Source organism: Loxodonta africana, chromosome 1 (genome assembly GCF_030014295.1).
Source record: "Loxodonta africana isolate mLoxAfr1 chromosome 1, mLoxAfr1.hap2, whole genome shotgun sequence".
Taxonomy (NCBI): Eukaryota; Metazoa; Chordata; class Mammalia; order Proboscidea; family Elephantidae; genus Loxodonta; species Loxodonta africana.
This window is the reverse complement of record NC_087342.1, coordinates 171,566,413-171,583,045: the sequence shown is the minus strand read 5'-3', so window position 1 is coordinate 171,583,045 and position 16,633 is coordinate 171,566,413. Positions and strand designations below refer to the sequence as shown.

Sequence of the window (16,633 nt, the reverse complement as noted above, 5' to 3'; positions counted from 1 at the left end):
CACTGCACTTCTGCAACGACTTCTATTTGCAGGTAAATGCCATTTGCATCCCCATCTGTGAGAAGACCTACTACCTCCCCTAATAAAATCAAGTCTTAGCAGTTAACACACTTGGTTGCTAACCAAAAGTGTGGTGGTTTATCCAGAGACCCCTCAGAAGAAAGTCCTGGAGACCTACTTCCAAAAAATCAGCTGTTGAAAACTCTGTGGGACACAGTTCTGCTCTCACATACACGGGGTCTCCACGAGTCAGAGCTGACTAGACAGCAACTGTTTTGTTTTCATCTAGAGAAGACGTTTGGCTCTGTGGCCCCAAACGCATTTACCTAGTGCCAACCTTGGAGGACCCGTTTGTTTTTGTTACTTTGTTGCATTTTCTTTTGGAATATCAGATCTGTTTTGATTGTGTCTAATATACCAGTGATTATTGATGGGACTAGGTAGACATGATCTTGTTTGAGGATGTGTGAGACTGAGGAGTAGGAATTACTAGAATATTTTCCTTCTTCTTTCTACCCCTGTAATTCCTACGGTCTTTGTCCTTAATGGAGAAATAAAAAATCATTTGGCCACAGGTGTGGCTTGCACACAGAGTTCAACAGGCTGAAAGGCTGTACTTTAAAGTACAGAAAGTCCTGATTTACTTGGGATGTACTTTTGGGAATTACGCTGTGGGGTTCATTTCTCCTCATCCCCTTTCCCCAAAGAGAGTAGCTACCGTGCTGCCAGGGAAAGGTGTCTAAGATGGAGCCCCAGGTGGCCTTTTGAACTTCTCTCTGATCTCTGCTTCTCTGCACTGCCTTCTTGCTTAGTTGCCACCGAAGAGTGCCTGGTGAACCCTGTCAGCATGAACCGCTACAGTGTGGACCCCTCCACCTTTAACCACAGGGGCTCCTTGCACCCCTCCTCCTCGCTGTACTGCAAGAGGCAGAATTCTGGAGACAGCCGGCTCGGGGGAGGCCCCACCAGCACTGCCGGAGGCGTCCGCACCAGCCTGCTATCCTCTGGAAGCCCCTCGGCATCTGGGCTGAGGCCCCCAGCCTCCAGCCCCAAGAGAAACGGGACCTCTCTTGACGGAAACAGATGTGGTAATGTAATGCATGCATTGGCTTCCCCATGACTTAGCCTCCTCTGCCCTTGCCCTGGGACCACTGCATGTGGAGGGGAGGCCACGACTGTGAACATGGGAAAGTAGATGCTTCCACAAGTTCCTTCACGGATTTTTGTTATTGTCCAAGGCTATCAATCTCAGCCTTTGACCCATAAACATACATAATGGTGCATTAGGGTAGGTTAGGCTGTGGGAATAAAAAAAAACCAAACCCAGTGCCGTCGACTCCAGATGTACATTGGCTCAAATACAATAGAACCTTATTTTTTGCTCATCGGTCTAAGGTGGGTGTTCCTAATTGATGGATGCATCTCTATTGAGGGAGCCAGGCTCCATCCATTTCGTTACCCTGCTATTCCCTACGGCCTCCACCCTCTGTCTCCAGTGGGCAGAAAGAGAACGAGAGTATGGAGAAGGAGGCACACATCCCTGGAGCCCAGAGTGGTGCACATCACCTTCACTAACATTCTGTTGGCAAAATAGCAAGATCTGATCATTTTGCTGCACTTCACTCCAAGGGGGAAACCCTGGTGGCATAGTGGTTAAGTGCTACAGCTGCTAACCAAAGGGTCTGCAGTTTGAATCCTCCAGGCACTCCTTGGAAACTCTGTGGGGCAGTTCTACTCTGCCCTGTAGAGTCGCTATGAGTTGGAATTGACTCGATGGCACTGGGTACTGGGTTTAACTCCAAGGGAGTCAAGGAGGTACCTAGATTTTGGTAAAGAGTTTTCCCTTGCATAGTGGAAGCCACTCGCAGGGTATAAATACATGGGCATATTCAAAGTTAAGCGAAATTCCCATAATGCTGGTTGTAATGCCGCCTCTGTCTTCCCCACTAAAGAAAATTGTTGGAATGCAATGTATGAAAATGCTGTCACTATAGTTTGGAGTCCATTCAGATTTTGATTTTTAAAAATCAGTATCAAGCTTCAGTATTTCAGCATAGTGGAAATTGCATGGACTGTGGAGCCAGCCTACCTGGGCTGGAATCCTGGATCTCCCACTTCCTAACTGCCTGACCTTCAGGAAGTCTTAGCTTCTCTGTGCCTCAGTTTTCTCACCTGTAAAATTGGAATAATAATAATAGTAGTAGCACCTGCCTCATAGGATTGTTGGAAGAATGAAACAAGTTCACACATGTACAGTCCATTCTCATTATTCATGGTCCTTATGCTCTGTAAAGTATCCTTGAACACTGAATTAGTGACTACAGAAACTGTCTCGTACAACCTCACCTGGCAACATGCACCTCAGGTGACTCAAGTTTTTCACCCTTTGCACCTGTGCATGTCCACTAAAGACTGCCAAAAGCACCTGAGTATTTTTAGCAAGTAGGTGAATTGGCAAATACCCAACTTGAGAAAAATGAAGATCGAATGTATTTGGCACGGGGCCCAGTACATTGCTGTTGTTAGGCGCTGTAGAGCCAGCACCTATGTACAACAGAATGAAACACTGTGCCATCCTCACAATTGTTGCTGCGTTTGAGCCCATTGTTGCAGCCACTGTGTCAACCTATCTGTTGAAAATCTTCCTCTTTTTTGCTGACCCTCTAACTTACCAAGCATGATGTTCTTCTCCTGGGACTGATGCCTCGTGATAACATGTTCAAACTATGTGAGGCACAGTCTTGCCATCCTCGCTTCTAACGAGCATTCTGGCTCTACTTCTTCCAAAACAGATTTGTTTGTTCTTCTGGCAGTCCACGGTATATTCAATATTCTTTGGCAACATCATAATTCAAAGGCATCTATTCTTTTTCCATCTTCCTTATTCATTGTCCAGCTTTCACATGCGTATGAGGTGATTGAAAATACCATGGCTTGGGTCAGGCACAGCTTAGTCCTCAAGGTGACGTTTTTGCTTTTTTAACACTTTAAAGAGAAATTTGCAACAGATTTGCCCAATGCAATACGTCATTTCATTTCTTGACTGCTGCTTCTGTGAGTGTTGATTGTGGATCCAAATAAAATGAAATCCTTGACAACTTTCAATATTTTCTCCATTTCCATTTATCATGATGTTGCTTATTGGTCCAGGGTGAGGATTTTTTAAAAAAAAAATTTTATGTATATTTTTTCTTTTATTGTACTTTACATGAAGGTTTACAGAGCAAACTAGTTTCTCATTAAACAACACACATATTGTTTCCTGATATTGGTTGCCAACTCTACAACATGTCAACACTCTCCCCTTTTCGACCTTGGGTTCCCCTCCTGCTTTCTTGTCCTTGGCCCTGGACTGTTGTGCCCTTTTAATCTCGTTTTGTTTTATGGGCCTGTCTAATCTTTGGCTAAAGGGAAAACATTAGGAGTGACTTCATCACTGAGCTATAAAGGTGTCTGGGGGCCATAGTCTCGAGGTTTCTCCAGTTCCTGTCAGACCAGTAAGTCTAGTCTTTTTTTCTTTTTTTGTGAGTTAGAATTTTGTTCTGCATTTTTCTCCAGCTCTGTCTGGGACCCTCTATTGTGATTCCTGTCAGGGCAGTTGGTGGTAGTAGCAGAGCACCATCTAGTTATTCTGGACTCTGTCTGGTGAAGGCTATAGTACTTGTGGTCCATTAGTCCTTTGGACTAACCTTGCCCTTGTGTCTTTGGTTTTCTTCATTCTCCCTGGCTCCAGATGGGGTAAGACCTGTGGAGTATATTAGATGGCCGCTTGCAAGCTTTTAAAGACCCCAGACGCTACTTAGCAAAGTAGAATGTACAATGTTTTCCTTATAAACTGTGTTATGCCAATTGAGCTAGATGTTCCCCAAGACCATGGTCCCCACAACCCTCAGCCCAGTAATTTGGTCTCTCGGGGCGTTTGGATGTGTCTATGGAGCTACCAGGACCTTGCCTTGGAAGAGCTGTGCTGGCTTCTCCAGGACTGTGTATTGTCTTACCCTTCATCAAAGTTACTACTTATCTATTGTCTATTTAGTGTCTTTTCCTCCCCACCACTTCCATCCCTCATGACAATCAAAGATTGTTTCTTTTTGTGTGTAAATCTTTTCATGAGTTTTTATAATAGTGGTCTCATAGAATATTTGTCCTTTTGTCATTGACTTATTTCACTCAGCATAATGCCCTCCAGATTCACCCATGTTGTGAGATGCATTACAGATTCATCATTGTTCTTTAATCGTTGCGTAGTATTCCACTGTGTGTATGTGCCAAAGTTTGTTTATCCACTAATCTGTTGATGGGCCTGTAGGTTGTTTCCATCTTTTTGCCGTTGTGACCAATGCTGCAATGAACATGGGTGTGCATATGTCTATTCGTGTGATGACTCTTATTTCTCTAGGATATATTCCTAGGAGTGGGATTGCTGGATCGTATGGTTTATCTATTTCTAGCTTTTTATGGAAGCATCATATTGTTTTTCCAAAAGGGTCATACCATTTTGTATTCCCACCAGCAGTGCATAAGAGTTCCAATCTCCCTGCAGCCTCTCCAACATTTGTTATTTTCTGTTTTTTTGATTTGTGCCAGTAATGTTGGGGTGAGAAGGTATCTTATTGTGGTTTTGATTTGCATATCTCTAATGGCTAGTGATTATGAGCATTTCCTCATGTATCTGTTAGGCACTTGAATGCCTTCTTTGGTGAAGTGTCTTGTTCACATATTTTGCCCATTTTTTAATTGGATTGTTGGCCTTTTTCTTGTAGAGGTGTTGGATTTTCCTGTAGATTTTAGAGATTAGATCTTTGTTGAGTTTGTCATAGCCAAATTTTTTTTCCCAGTGTGTATGTTCTCTTTTTACTCTTTTGGTGAAGTCTTTTTTTTTTTTTTGATGAGCATAAGTGTTTAATTTTTAGAAGATCCCAGTTATCTAGCTTATATTCTGGTGTTTGTGTATCATTGGTTATGGTTTGTATTCTGTTAATGCCATGTATTAGGGCCTCTAGTGTTGACCCTATTTTTTCTGCAATGATCTTTATAGTTTTTGGTTTTATATGTAGGTATTTCATCCATTTTGAATTAGTTTTTGTGTATGGTGTGAGGTATGGGTTCTGTTTCTTTTTTTTTTTTTTTCAGATAGACATCTAGTTTTGCCAATACCATTTGTTAAAAAGACAATCTTTTCCCCATTTGATGGAGTTTGGGCCTTTGTCAAAGATCAGGTGACCATAGGCGGATGGATTTACATCTGGGTTCTCAATTCTGCTCAGTAGGATTTTTGTTTTCTTTATGTTGAAGTGTAATCCATACTGAAGGCTGTGGTCTTTGATCTTTATCAGTAAGTGCTTTGAGTCCTCTTCACTTTAAGCAAGCAAGGTTGTGTCATCTGCATCTGACGGGTTGTTAAATGAGTCTTCCTCCAATCCTGATGCCCCGTTCTTCTTCATATAGTCTGGCTTCTCAGATTATTTGCTCAACATACAGATTGTATAAGTATGGTGAAAGCATACAACCCTGGCACATACCTTTCCTGACTTTAAACCAATCAGTATCCCCTTGTTCTGTTTGAACGACTGCTTCTTGATCCATGTACAGGTTCCTCTTGAGTACAATTAAGTGTTCTGAAATTCCCATTCTTCACTATGTTATCCATAATTTATTATGATCCACACAGTTGAATGCCTTTACATAGTCAATAAAACACAGGTAACAATCTTTCTGGTATTCTCTGCTTTCAGCCAAGATCCATCTGATATCAGCAATGATATCCCTTGTTCCACACCTCCTTCTGAATCCGACATGAATTTCTGGCAGTTCCCAGTCAATGTACTGCTGCAACTATTTTTTTTTTTTAATTATCTTCAGCAAAATTTTACTTGTGTGTGATATTAATGATATTGTTCGATAATTTCTGCATTCTATTAGATCATCTTTCTTTAGAATGGGCCCATATACGGATTTCTTCCAGTTTGTTGGCCAGTTAGAGGTCTTCCAAATTTCTTTCATGTGATCTCCAGCATTCTTTCTATCATCGAGGCCATATTTTCCAGCTACTCATCCTTCTTCTTTGTTTCCAACTTTTGCATTCTAATCACCAGTAATTATCAATGCAAATTGATTGCATGTTTGATCAATTTCAGACTGCAGAAGTTCCTAATTTCATCCGACAACGTTCCAGACAATTTTTTTTTAGAAGTAGATTGCCAGGTCCTTCTTTTTAGTCTGAAAGCTGTCCTGAATCCTGTCCACCATGGGTGATCCTGCTGGTATTTATAATACCAGTGAAATAGTTTCCAGCATAACAACAACACGAAAATCACCAAGTATGACAAACTGACAGATGAGTGGTGGCCTACTACATAGAAAAAGCTTAATACATGTTCAATAAAAGTAGTTGGAGTAGTCACAGGTCATTTGAACACAGCCCTTAACAGATCACAGCTCATCAACTCAGCATCTGAAGAAAGAAGACCCAGGACAAAGAACCAGGGAGTCTCCATCTTCCCCGTTTGTGGCTTCTCAGCCGGCTGGCTGTATTGTCTTTGGCAAGCCACATTTCTGCTCTGAGCCTGGGATGCCTCCACCAATGACCCCGACAAGCTGCACACATGTGCTATTTAATATGTTCCAAGATCCTCCACACTCACCTCAAAGACCCTCACCCCTCTCAGACTAGGCTTGCCCTAACAAGCCTCCCCTGGCTTGACAAGGAGGCATTTCTGAGCGGCAAGACAGATTCCCTCAGCTGTGGAGGCTCTTGCCTGAATGTACAGGTTCTCTGAAAACTACTCCAACATTGTCATGCAGGGCCATGTGGCCAGGCAGAAGTTTTAGATGGGCAAAGGTTCATTTTTGAAAGGGGAGAGACATTGTTCCATCTGATCTCTAAGACCAAGAGAAGGGGACAAGGCCTGGTAGAAACCATTTTAAAGTAATTCAGGAAAAAGCCAACCCTGTTGCCCTCGAGTCAATTCCAACTCAGAGCTACACTATAAGACAGAGTAGAACAGCCCCATAGGGTTTCCAAGGAGAGGCTGGTGGACTTGAACTGCTGACCTTTTGGTTAGCAGCTGAGCTCTTAACCACTCTGCCACCAGTGCTCCAAGTAATTCAGAGGCAGTATTTATTCCAGAGGTCTATCCCAGAGTTAGCATAATATCTGGCATGTAGTAAGTGTTTAATAAACATCCATGTGTCTGATCCCTCATGGTGCCCAGTGCCTTCATGTTACCTCCTGGTTGTCAAAACCCTCATCCTGGTGCCTCTGTACCTGATCTGCTTTCTAAATGTCTGTTTCTCTCAACCTCTTCTTCTCAAACAATTCCCACTTTTTCAGAGTGGTGATCACAGGCAACCTGATTGAATTAACTCATACTCCTGAGAATATGGCTTCCCTAGGTGCAAATGGAAACCCGGGTAGCATAGTGGTTAAGAGCTATGGCTGCTAATCAAAAGGCTGACAGTTCAAATCCACCAGGTGCTCCTTGGAAACTCTGTGGGGCAGTTCTACCCTGTCCTATAGGGTCACTCTGAGTTGGAATTGACTCAACAGCAATGGGTTTGGTTTTTCTTTTTTGGGAGGGTACAAATGGTTAAGTGCTCTACTACCAGCTGGGAGGCTAGAGGTTTAAACCCATTCAGAGGTGCCTAGGAAGACAAGCCTGGCGATCTGTCACAGCCTCGAATAACCTATGGAGCAGTTCTGCTCTGCACACATGGGGTTGCCATGAGTTGGAATGGACTCCATGGCAATTAACAACAACAACCTGAGATATTTGCTCCTTCCCTGGCTCAAGTTTATCTGTTGTTTTTATTATCTGCCATTGAGTTGGCACCCAACTCATGGTGACACCGTGCACAGTGAACTGTTGTAACCCATAGGGTTTTCATTGACTAATATTTGGGAGTAGATCAACCAGGCCTTTCTTCCTAGTCTGTGTTAGTTTGGAAGTTCTACAGAAACTTGTTCAGCATCACAGCGACACATGAGCCTCCACTGACAGATGGGTTGTGGCTACTCATGAGGTGCCTTGGCTGGGAATCAAACCCAGGGCTCCCACATGGAAGGTAAGAATTCTGCCACTGAACCACCACTGTCCTCCAAGATTATCTAGGTGGTGAAATTTCAGGCACTATGTCTTAAGCACAGAATTTCAAGCAGTATGAGGGAGGCACGCTTTGGGTAGCGAGAACTTCTGTCACTTATTCGAGAACTACCTGCCCCTTCTCAGTTCTCCTGGTGCCCCTGGGTTGGTGGAACCCAGGACCCTTCAAAAGGTCTCAAAGTATCTTCCTGCTCCCCTACCCCCAGTCCCTCACTGCCTCCTTTCAGCTGAGCTCTGGAAACCTCCCCCCCCCCCATCTGAGCTTCCACAACCCTTCTGTCCTCTATTCTTCTGGAATTACACGGTGATCGCCTGGGGAGGCCCAGACCCTGAGGCACAGCCCAGCTCTGAGAAAGCCCTCGCTGTTGGAGCCCTAGTTGCACCCCAGGAGAGCCTCAGTAGCTCAGGACTTCTGCTTCTCAGGATCTTTGATGAGGTGAGAGAAACTGAGCCTGCCAGGGCCTGCTGTCTTTCTCTCCAAGCAAATCACTAACTGTGTCCTGAATATTGGTTGTCTTTTTTTTATAATTTAGAAATATTAGAGAGACTGTTGCCTGATACTCTGAAAATCAGAGTTGCTCCTAATCAGCAGGGCCTCATGTGGCTGTGGGGTATTTAAAAATCACAAAGCCGTTCTGCCTTCTTGGTGTAAAGCTGCTGCAGGGAGGAGCAGTTGAAGATCATTGTTGAGACTTCATGAACCTGATGGAAAAAAATGAAATTATTCACCCTTTGTAGGTACATTAACTCTTTAATCTTCCAGAGATTCCTTTTAACCAGGGTGCTTAAAGGAACCTCAGATACTGGAAAGAACTAACCATTTCCCACATTCTTAGCAGCAAGATGAATGGACTGGGTGGGGAAGAGGCGGAGAGGGTAGTGCCAGCATCTCTGAAAAAGGTTTCCGCTTTTTCTTACATCTCGTTGGCTAGAACTTAGTCACATGGCCATTAGCTGCAAGGGGAGCTGGGAAATATGGTTTTAATTCCAAGGAACCACAAACCCTCTGAAAATCAGGGACTCTGTTACAAAAGAGGGAAACTCTGATGGCTAGTGGTTAAGAGCTACGGCTGCTAACCAAACGGTCAGCAGTTCGAATCCACCAGGCGTTCTTGGAAACCCTATGGGGCAGTTCTACTCTGTCCTATAGGGTTGCTGTGAGTTGGAATCAACTCAACGGCAATGGATTTGGTTTTTTTCTTTTTCATTATAAAAGAAAAGAGCCCTAGTGTCACAATGGTTAAGCACTCAGCTGCTAACCAAAAATTGGCAATTGGAACCTACCAGCCCTTCCATGGGAGAAAAGACCTGGCGATCTGCTTGCATAAAGATTACAGCCAAGAAAACCCTATGGGGAAGTTCTACTCTGCCATATGGGGTCGCTATGAGTCGGAATCGACTTTTCAGCACACAACAACATTACAAAAGAAGAAGCAGAAAAAACATGATGGGTAGGCAACAGGCAGCCTCAGCCACACCTCCTAATTAGAAACACCCCCTCCTCTCTCCTCCTATGGAGCTTTTTTACTCATTTCCTCTAGCACTTACTCTATCCTGATCCATAAGAGAGACCAGACACTCATCTTCATGAGGTCTCTTATTCATATTTGAACCTCCACAGCCCCAGCAAAGGGGCTTATAGTAAACTGCCATTTATTGAACACCTACTATGGGCCAGATACTTCATACACATTAATTATAATTTATTATGTTTACATGTATAATTTATTATTTACAAGAAATAGGTATTCAATTTACAGAAGAAAGTGAGGGTCGAAAGAAGGTAAATTAAGTGTTGAGCGAGGTGTTTTACTTCAATGGACCCCAAGGTCTGTGTCTTTCAAAACTACCTCAGGAATTTTCAAAACATGCTAAATGGGTTTCAGGGTCCCTTCTGGATTTCTAGGGGTTGAGGAAGAAGTGAAGAGAGCAGACAAGACTCCAGCTCCACCACCCCCTCACCACCACCTTTGCCTCTTCACAGTTGCAGAGCGGGGTTCCATGTATGTGTTGCTTGAGCAAACTTGCACAGCTGAAAATGTTTGGAAACCATGGACATAAGTCATGCTGAACTGAATGGTATTGTATTAAGGTGGAAGAGAAAGCCCTTGGCCTCCTCTCCCATTTCTCACATGGTGGTCTGCTGCAGGCCCCTCCACCCAGAGGTACTCAGTAGTTTTCTGAAATTGTATCCCAAGTGAAAGCAGTTGGCATCAAGAAACCACAGCTGTTTAAGACAGTTTGACCCAAGTCAGAAACCCTGAAAGGAACCTAGAAATGGACTTTTCTTCTATGGTGCTAATTAGAAGGATTTAAAACCACATAAGCCAGAAAGCTACATAAGGCTGCAGGTAGGAGGATGGGTACCAGTGACATGACAAACCTCTCAGGCTTCTCTTTTATGTGAGCACCTACCTGGCCTCTTGCTATCTTGATAAATCATACCTTTTGCCTCTGCCAGGGGACTCTGAAGCGGGTATGCTCCCAGGACACATTTCCCTGGTTTTTGCTGCTACTCAGGTGAAAATATGAGAGCTCTTCCCTGAGATATAATCATCAAGTGCTATTAAGATGTCTCAGATGACTAAAGCTTTCTGACTTTTGCCTTTAACAGGACATGCTATAGAATTCCCGATCTCAGTTAGGTCCAAGCTGCAGGATTCAGAATCAAGAAACAAAGAAAATATGACCTTGTTATTACAACCGAAATGTTTCCTGTGGGTTGGATATTGCTTTGATAGGGTATGGCATTGGCTGAGACAGACAATTCAGCTAGAAAATGAAGAATGAGGATAGTGCTCTAGGTGAGGGTGATGAAATGAGCAAAACACTGTGACCAGAAAACCAAAAACCAAAAAAAAAAAAAACAAACTCATTGCTGTTGAGTTGATTCCGACTCATAGTGGCCCTATAGGACAGAGTAGACCTGCCCCAGAGGGTTCCCAAGGAGGGCCTGATGGATTCGAACTGCCAGCATTTTGGTTAGCAACCAAACTCATAACTACTACACCACCAGAGTTTCCAACATATCCACAGGCTCTGAATATTAGGACATAGACATCTTTGGGGAGGAGGACATTATTCTGCACCCACCAGGGTTTCCAAAAGAGCCAAGCTATTCATTTGGGGGAAGTAGAGGATGCTGAAGGAAATTGACTGGAAGGTTGCTTGGTGTCCATGTCTGGCTCAAGCTTTATTCTGTGGGTAACTGGAAACCAGGCACTTCTGAACATGAAGTGAGCCGATGGCCATGGGATTTAGAAAGATGAATCTACTGGTCATTTATGGAATTACAGAGAATAATAATAAGAATAGCAACTACCTTTTGATTAATTCTTACTACTGAATGTTTTACAACATCATTCCAAACAATCCTCACAATAGACCAACAAGGTAGGTGCTTTACAGGTGAGGAAACTAAGACTCAGAGAGGCTTCAGTTCTAGTCAACAGAGACTTACTGAGCACGATGTGCCAGGTGCATGTCTCAGCTGCAAGGATGGACCTGAGAACAGACAGATGTGATCCCTATTGTCTTAGAGTTTGCAGTTTCAGGGAGACAAACATTAACAAATCATTGCACAAATTTAGCTACAACTGTGATGATTGCTCCAAGGGAAAAGTATGGATGGTATGAGAGAATCAGACAGGGAAACGGGGACGATCCTACTCTTGGAAGTCAAGAAAGGCTTCCCAGAGAAGTGCCAGTGGCACCAGCTGAAATGGAAGCAAGAGCTGGCGGGGAGGGGTGGCAGGGAGGATGGATGGCCAGAGGCTTCCCCACAGACATTAAATTGCTGGTGGCAGAGAAGGAATCCAGTCCAGCTCAACCTGACTTCAAGCCCATGGTCTCTACTATCTCTGGAAGCATCCCCTCTTCTCACATAGGCTGGCTGGCCGGTCTTGAAGAATTAAAAGAAAAACTTGATTAAAATCTAAGGGCTGGTCAGGCTCTCTTCACTTGTATCTCTCTCACCTTACAGTGCCTTGAACACTCTTACAATAGAAACGATGGATAATAATACTGTTTCAAGTGCACCTGATTTTGCACAGATTGTGGGCTAGCCTGGGCACCTCACACACTCTTCATGGCCTTGTTTCTAGAAAGAAAGCATTCTGCAGGGAGCAGATCACTTGGAGGAGCTGAGAATGGCCTCTCCTCCCCTTTCCTTCACCCCATCCTCGCTCACCCAGTTCCAGCTGCCAGAGAGGTTGAGAGGGCAGAGGGAGCTTGCAGCGGCCTGAAGGACACAGAAGGGTCCCTCCTAGTTGGATACTGATGGGCTTCCCTTCAAGGTGTCAGGCTCCATCCTAGAGCCACACATTTGATCCTTATGATGCTCTTATGAAGCAAGAAATAATATTCCCACTTTATAGATGAAGATATTGAGGTGCATAGAGAGTGATTAGAGCCAGGAAGGACTAGAAGCCTGGCCTTTGGCTCTTCATTCGGTGTGTCACACTTGGCCACACTGATGACGCTTCAGATGAGTAAGAAGGTAACTCTTCTTAGCATTGCTCAGGACAGCCTTAGTGTAGAAGAATCATAAAGCATCATAGATGGAACCTTAGAGATCATTCTGAATCAAAAAACCAAACCAGGTGCTGTCAAGTGGACTCCGACTCATGGTGACCCCAAATGTGTCAGAGTAGAACTGTGCTCCATAGGATTTTCAATGGCTGATTTTTCAGAAGCAGTTCACCAGGCCTTTCTTCCAAAATGCCTCTGGTTGGATTCGAGCCACCAACATTTTGCTTAGCCGCTGGGAGCCTAACCACCTGCACCACCCAGGGACTCCTGAGATCATTCCAACACCATTATTTTACAAAGGGGAGGCATGGGGAAGATGGCATCGTTGGTGTGTGGTAGGGATTTCCAACTCCCAGCTCATTGCTAATTCTACTCTTCCACATGACTCTACTGTTAGCTAAAAAGTTCCTCCTGAATTATGAATGAGCAAAGGGAAAATTATGTACATGCTTGTGGGAATGTGTCAGACAGAGAGAGACTTACAGACCTGCGCTGTGAAAATGTCCGGGATCGCTTTTCAGCACTGATTCATTGTCATTCTATTTCTGGTAAATGTGAGTTAGGCTTTAGGAAAAAAAAAAGCAAACCTAATCAGTATTTAATTATACATCCTTTCAAAACTCTGTTTCGCTTTTCACGTGTCTTCAGCAGTGAACCCACATCACCAGGCACAAAGTCCTCCATGCTGGAGAATGCTGCCTTCTCATAAAGGCATTTGGCAAGCGCGGTGGTGTTCTGTGCGTTTAGGTGCAAGGCGTTTTCCCATCCATCATGTCTTACTGTTGACCTGTCACATCTGCCTGCCCTGGCTGTGTCAGCCTGAACCCATCTGTCTTCCTGACGCCCTCGCAGCAGCTGGGGGGGGGGGGGTGGGGGGAGAGGTGGCGAGTGTGTGGGGGGACTCGTGTATTAGCCCTGTGAGCACAGACGCCCCAAAGGCTTTACAAACCTGCCACTGGAAAGTTCCATCTTTCTTCCTCCTAGAGCTAGTTTATGTGCTTTGGATTGTAAGCAACCCTTGAGGTGTGGCTTAAGCTTCCTGCTGCTCCGTGTTCTACGACTAAAAGGCCCCCTCAGAGAAGGGCTCCAGAGTCAGGTTTCAGCTGTAGCCGCTCCATGATGGAAAAGCGAAAAATACCCACAGCTAGTGCCAGGTGCCAGGAATGGAGCCCACTTTCCCAACTCTGTTGTCTCCTTCCCTCCACAGTGATCACCCCGAGAGCCTCCTCCAAACCAGCCCCTTGCTCAGCACTGATGGCTGTGGCCTTGGGCAAGGATCGTCCTGACCTTGCTCCGAGGATCTCAGGCTCCCGTGGATGATCCTGTTCATTGGTCTGTTTTTTTTCTTCCTATCAAGTACAGGAAATTAGACTTGACCTCTGCTCTGATCACTCTAAAATCACCCTTGGCACTAAAGACTTCCAGCCTTTGTAATCAGAGCATCTATTATCACTCTGATTAACGCGGGCACTCTGATGGGGTGGAATCCAAAGGCAAATGCGATTTCTGTGATTCCTCCTCCCCATGTTGAGTGCAGATGTCTTTAAACGGAGTGAAATCATCTCTAATAAGCAGGCATCAGCATTCAGATGGCTCCGGGCTGCATTAACATTTTTTCGACAAAATGGCCTGTGCCAAACCACCTTGTGAGACCCTTCCAGGTCCAACCAGGAAAAGGCGGGAAGAATCTCAAAGGAGATCCAATTTTCAAACAAACCTTTATGTATGTGGGACAGATTCAGAAATGTGATGCTGTATTTTTGTCAACACTAATTTTTAATGGCGCACCATGAACTTCTCAAGCACATCAAAGGGAGGAGGCCAAAAGGTGGTGGAAAACTACTGCATCTTGAGATAAAAGAAAGGAAATAGAAGAGAGGGCGTCTCAACTTCAAACTCAGAACTGCTCTGTAGGGACGCTGCTTCGTGCTCAGAGCCTTGACTTTTTCTAGCCTGAGAATAGCACTATGGATTGCCTACATGAGGCTTCTGTATAAGTTACCTATACTGTTTCTGCAAAGCACATGGATTCCTTTTACTTTTGCTGAACACATTTGAAAACCCTGGTGGTGGAGTGGTTAAGTGCTATGGCTGCTAACCTAAAGGTTAGCAGTTCGACTCCACCAGGCGCTCCTTGGAAACTCTATGGGCAGTTCTACTCTGTCCTATAGGGTCGCTATGAGTTGGAACCAACTCAACGGCAACAGATTTTTTAACACATATTTATAAACACATTTACTGTAGTCAGAGCCATGGTGGGGCCAATGATTATGAACTCTGTGATGAGAGGATCACGTTTGTCTTATTCACTAAACACTTTGCACAGGGCCTGTCACAGAGAAGGCACTCAGTAAATTGAGAGGTGGCAAAAAAGAGAATCCTCAGGAAATTAAAATCTAACTGGAGGTTATAGACAAGAACACAAATAACTGTAATATAAGGAGGAATGTGGAAAGCATCTGAAAAGAAGGACAAACCAAGATATCAGGATTAAAGAGGGGGGAAGGTGACATCCAGGTGGCAGGGAGCAGAGAAATGCTGCTTATGAAGGAGATGGGCTTTGGCGGTGGGTGGAACTTCAACGGAAAGGAGAGAAGATAAATGCCTTTTAGAGAGGAGCAAAGAGTCCCTGGGTAGTGCAAACAGTTGATGCGCTCAGCTGCTAACCAAAAGTCTGGTGGTTCGAGTCCACTCAGGGCACCTCAGAAGAAAGGCCTGGTGACCTACTTCTAAAAAATCAGCCATTGAAAACTCTACGGAGCACAGCTCTACTCTGACACATGCGGGGTTGCTGTGAGTCAGTCAACTTGATGGCAACTGGTTTTTAAAAAGAAAAAGCACCAGCAAAAGATGGAAAGGGGAAGCATTGGGCCATAACAAATGTGCCCAGACAGGAGGTGTGCAGGAGAGCAAAGGGGCAGGCAGGGAGTCACCTTCCTTCTGTTGAGCGTCTGATACAGGTTAGCCATGGTCCAGGCATGAGCTAATTTCATACTCACCCTTCCAGGTAGAAAACCCAAACCACACCCATTGCCGTTGACTGGACTCTGACCATATAGGACAGAATAGAACAGCCCCATGGGGCTTCCAAGCCTGTAATCTTTATACAAGCAGACGTCCACTTCTTGCTCTTGTGGAGCTAGTGGGTTTGAACCACTGACCTTTCAGTTAGCAGCTGAGCACTTAACAACTAAGCCACCAGGGCTCCTTCTTTCAGGTAGAGAGCATTGCCATTTTACAGATGATGAGTTTCAGCCTTTTGAAAAGAAAATCATTTTCTAATGCTTCATTTCCTGAGAAAGCAAACAGCTTTTGCATAAATGTGGCAGGGGGTGCTTTCTCCAGAAGTGGCCTCCCGTGCTCCAGGCTCCTGAACCCAGGCATCTCATAGACAAGGATAGCCACTCACATCTTAGACTCCAGGGTCCTGAGGAACACCTTCCAGGTGAGGGCAGGCAGCACATAGGCAGGTATGGAGTCCGTAATCTCATTGTCTTATGGTCTCCCTCTCTATGCTCATCCCATCCAGCCTCAAACCCTTCTCCAGATGGGCAGGACGTCAGGCGGCCCAGGAGCAGGAATCCCTCCACCTGGACAGTGGAGGATGTGGTTTGGTTCGTGAAAGACGCCGACCCTCAGGCTTTGGGGCCTCACGTGGAGCTCTTCAGAAAGCATGTATGCGAAGGGTGGGCCCTGGTCTAGATGAGGGTGGGAAGGGATGGGGTCATGGAAGGAGGGCATGGTTCAGGGAGCTGGGGGCTGCTGGGGCAACTGAACTAAGCCCTAAGGTCAGTGCTCAAGTGAACCAGAGGTGAGCAGAACAACCATTTAGTTTTGTTCTCAAGGGGTATTTGTCCCATCTGTTCCCCACATTGACCTTCATCAAGAGTACCCGTTTTCCTGCCCATCATTTGTCTGTCTGTACATGCCATAAACATTTAAAGTGCACTTGCAATAGTCCAGGCAAACTAATTGTGCCCATTCCCTAAGCTGCTTTGAGG

At 44.8% G+C, this 16,633-nt stretch overlaps 1 protein-coding gene and 1 long non-coding RNA gene across 13 annotated transcripts in view; both read left to right on the top strand.

Moving 5' to 3' along the window:
* SCML4 (Scm polycomb group protein like 4) overlaps window positions 1-16,633 on the top strand; it is a 153,970-nt gene that overhangs the window by 130,865 nt on the left and 6,472 nt on the right. For 9 of the 12 annotated variants that reach the window (XM_023543052.2, XM_023543060.2, XM_064289478.1 and 6 more), the window contains 2 exons: window positions 813-1,088; window positions 16,162-16,307. In XM_023543052.2, the coding sequence (XP_023398820.2) occupies window positions 813-1,088; window positions 16,162-16,307 (422 nt within the window). Of the gene's footprint in view, window positions 1-812; window positions 1,094-16,161; window positions 16,308-16,633 lie in introns of all 12 variants that reach the window. The other 3 variants (XR_010322550.1, XR_010322551.1, XM_064289480.1) reach the window with 2 other exon arrangements.
* LOC135232171 (uncharacterized) lies at window positions 1,095-10,978 on the top strand. The gene is made up of 2 exons (XR_010322552.1): window positions 1,095-8,538; window positions 8,636-10,978. It is a non-coding gene; the product is annotated as an uncharacterized LOC135232171 (long non-coding RNA).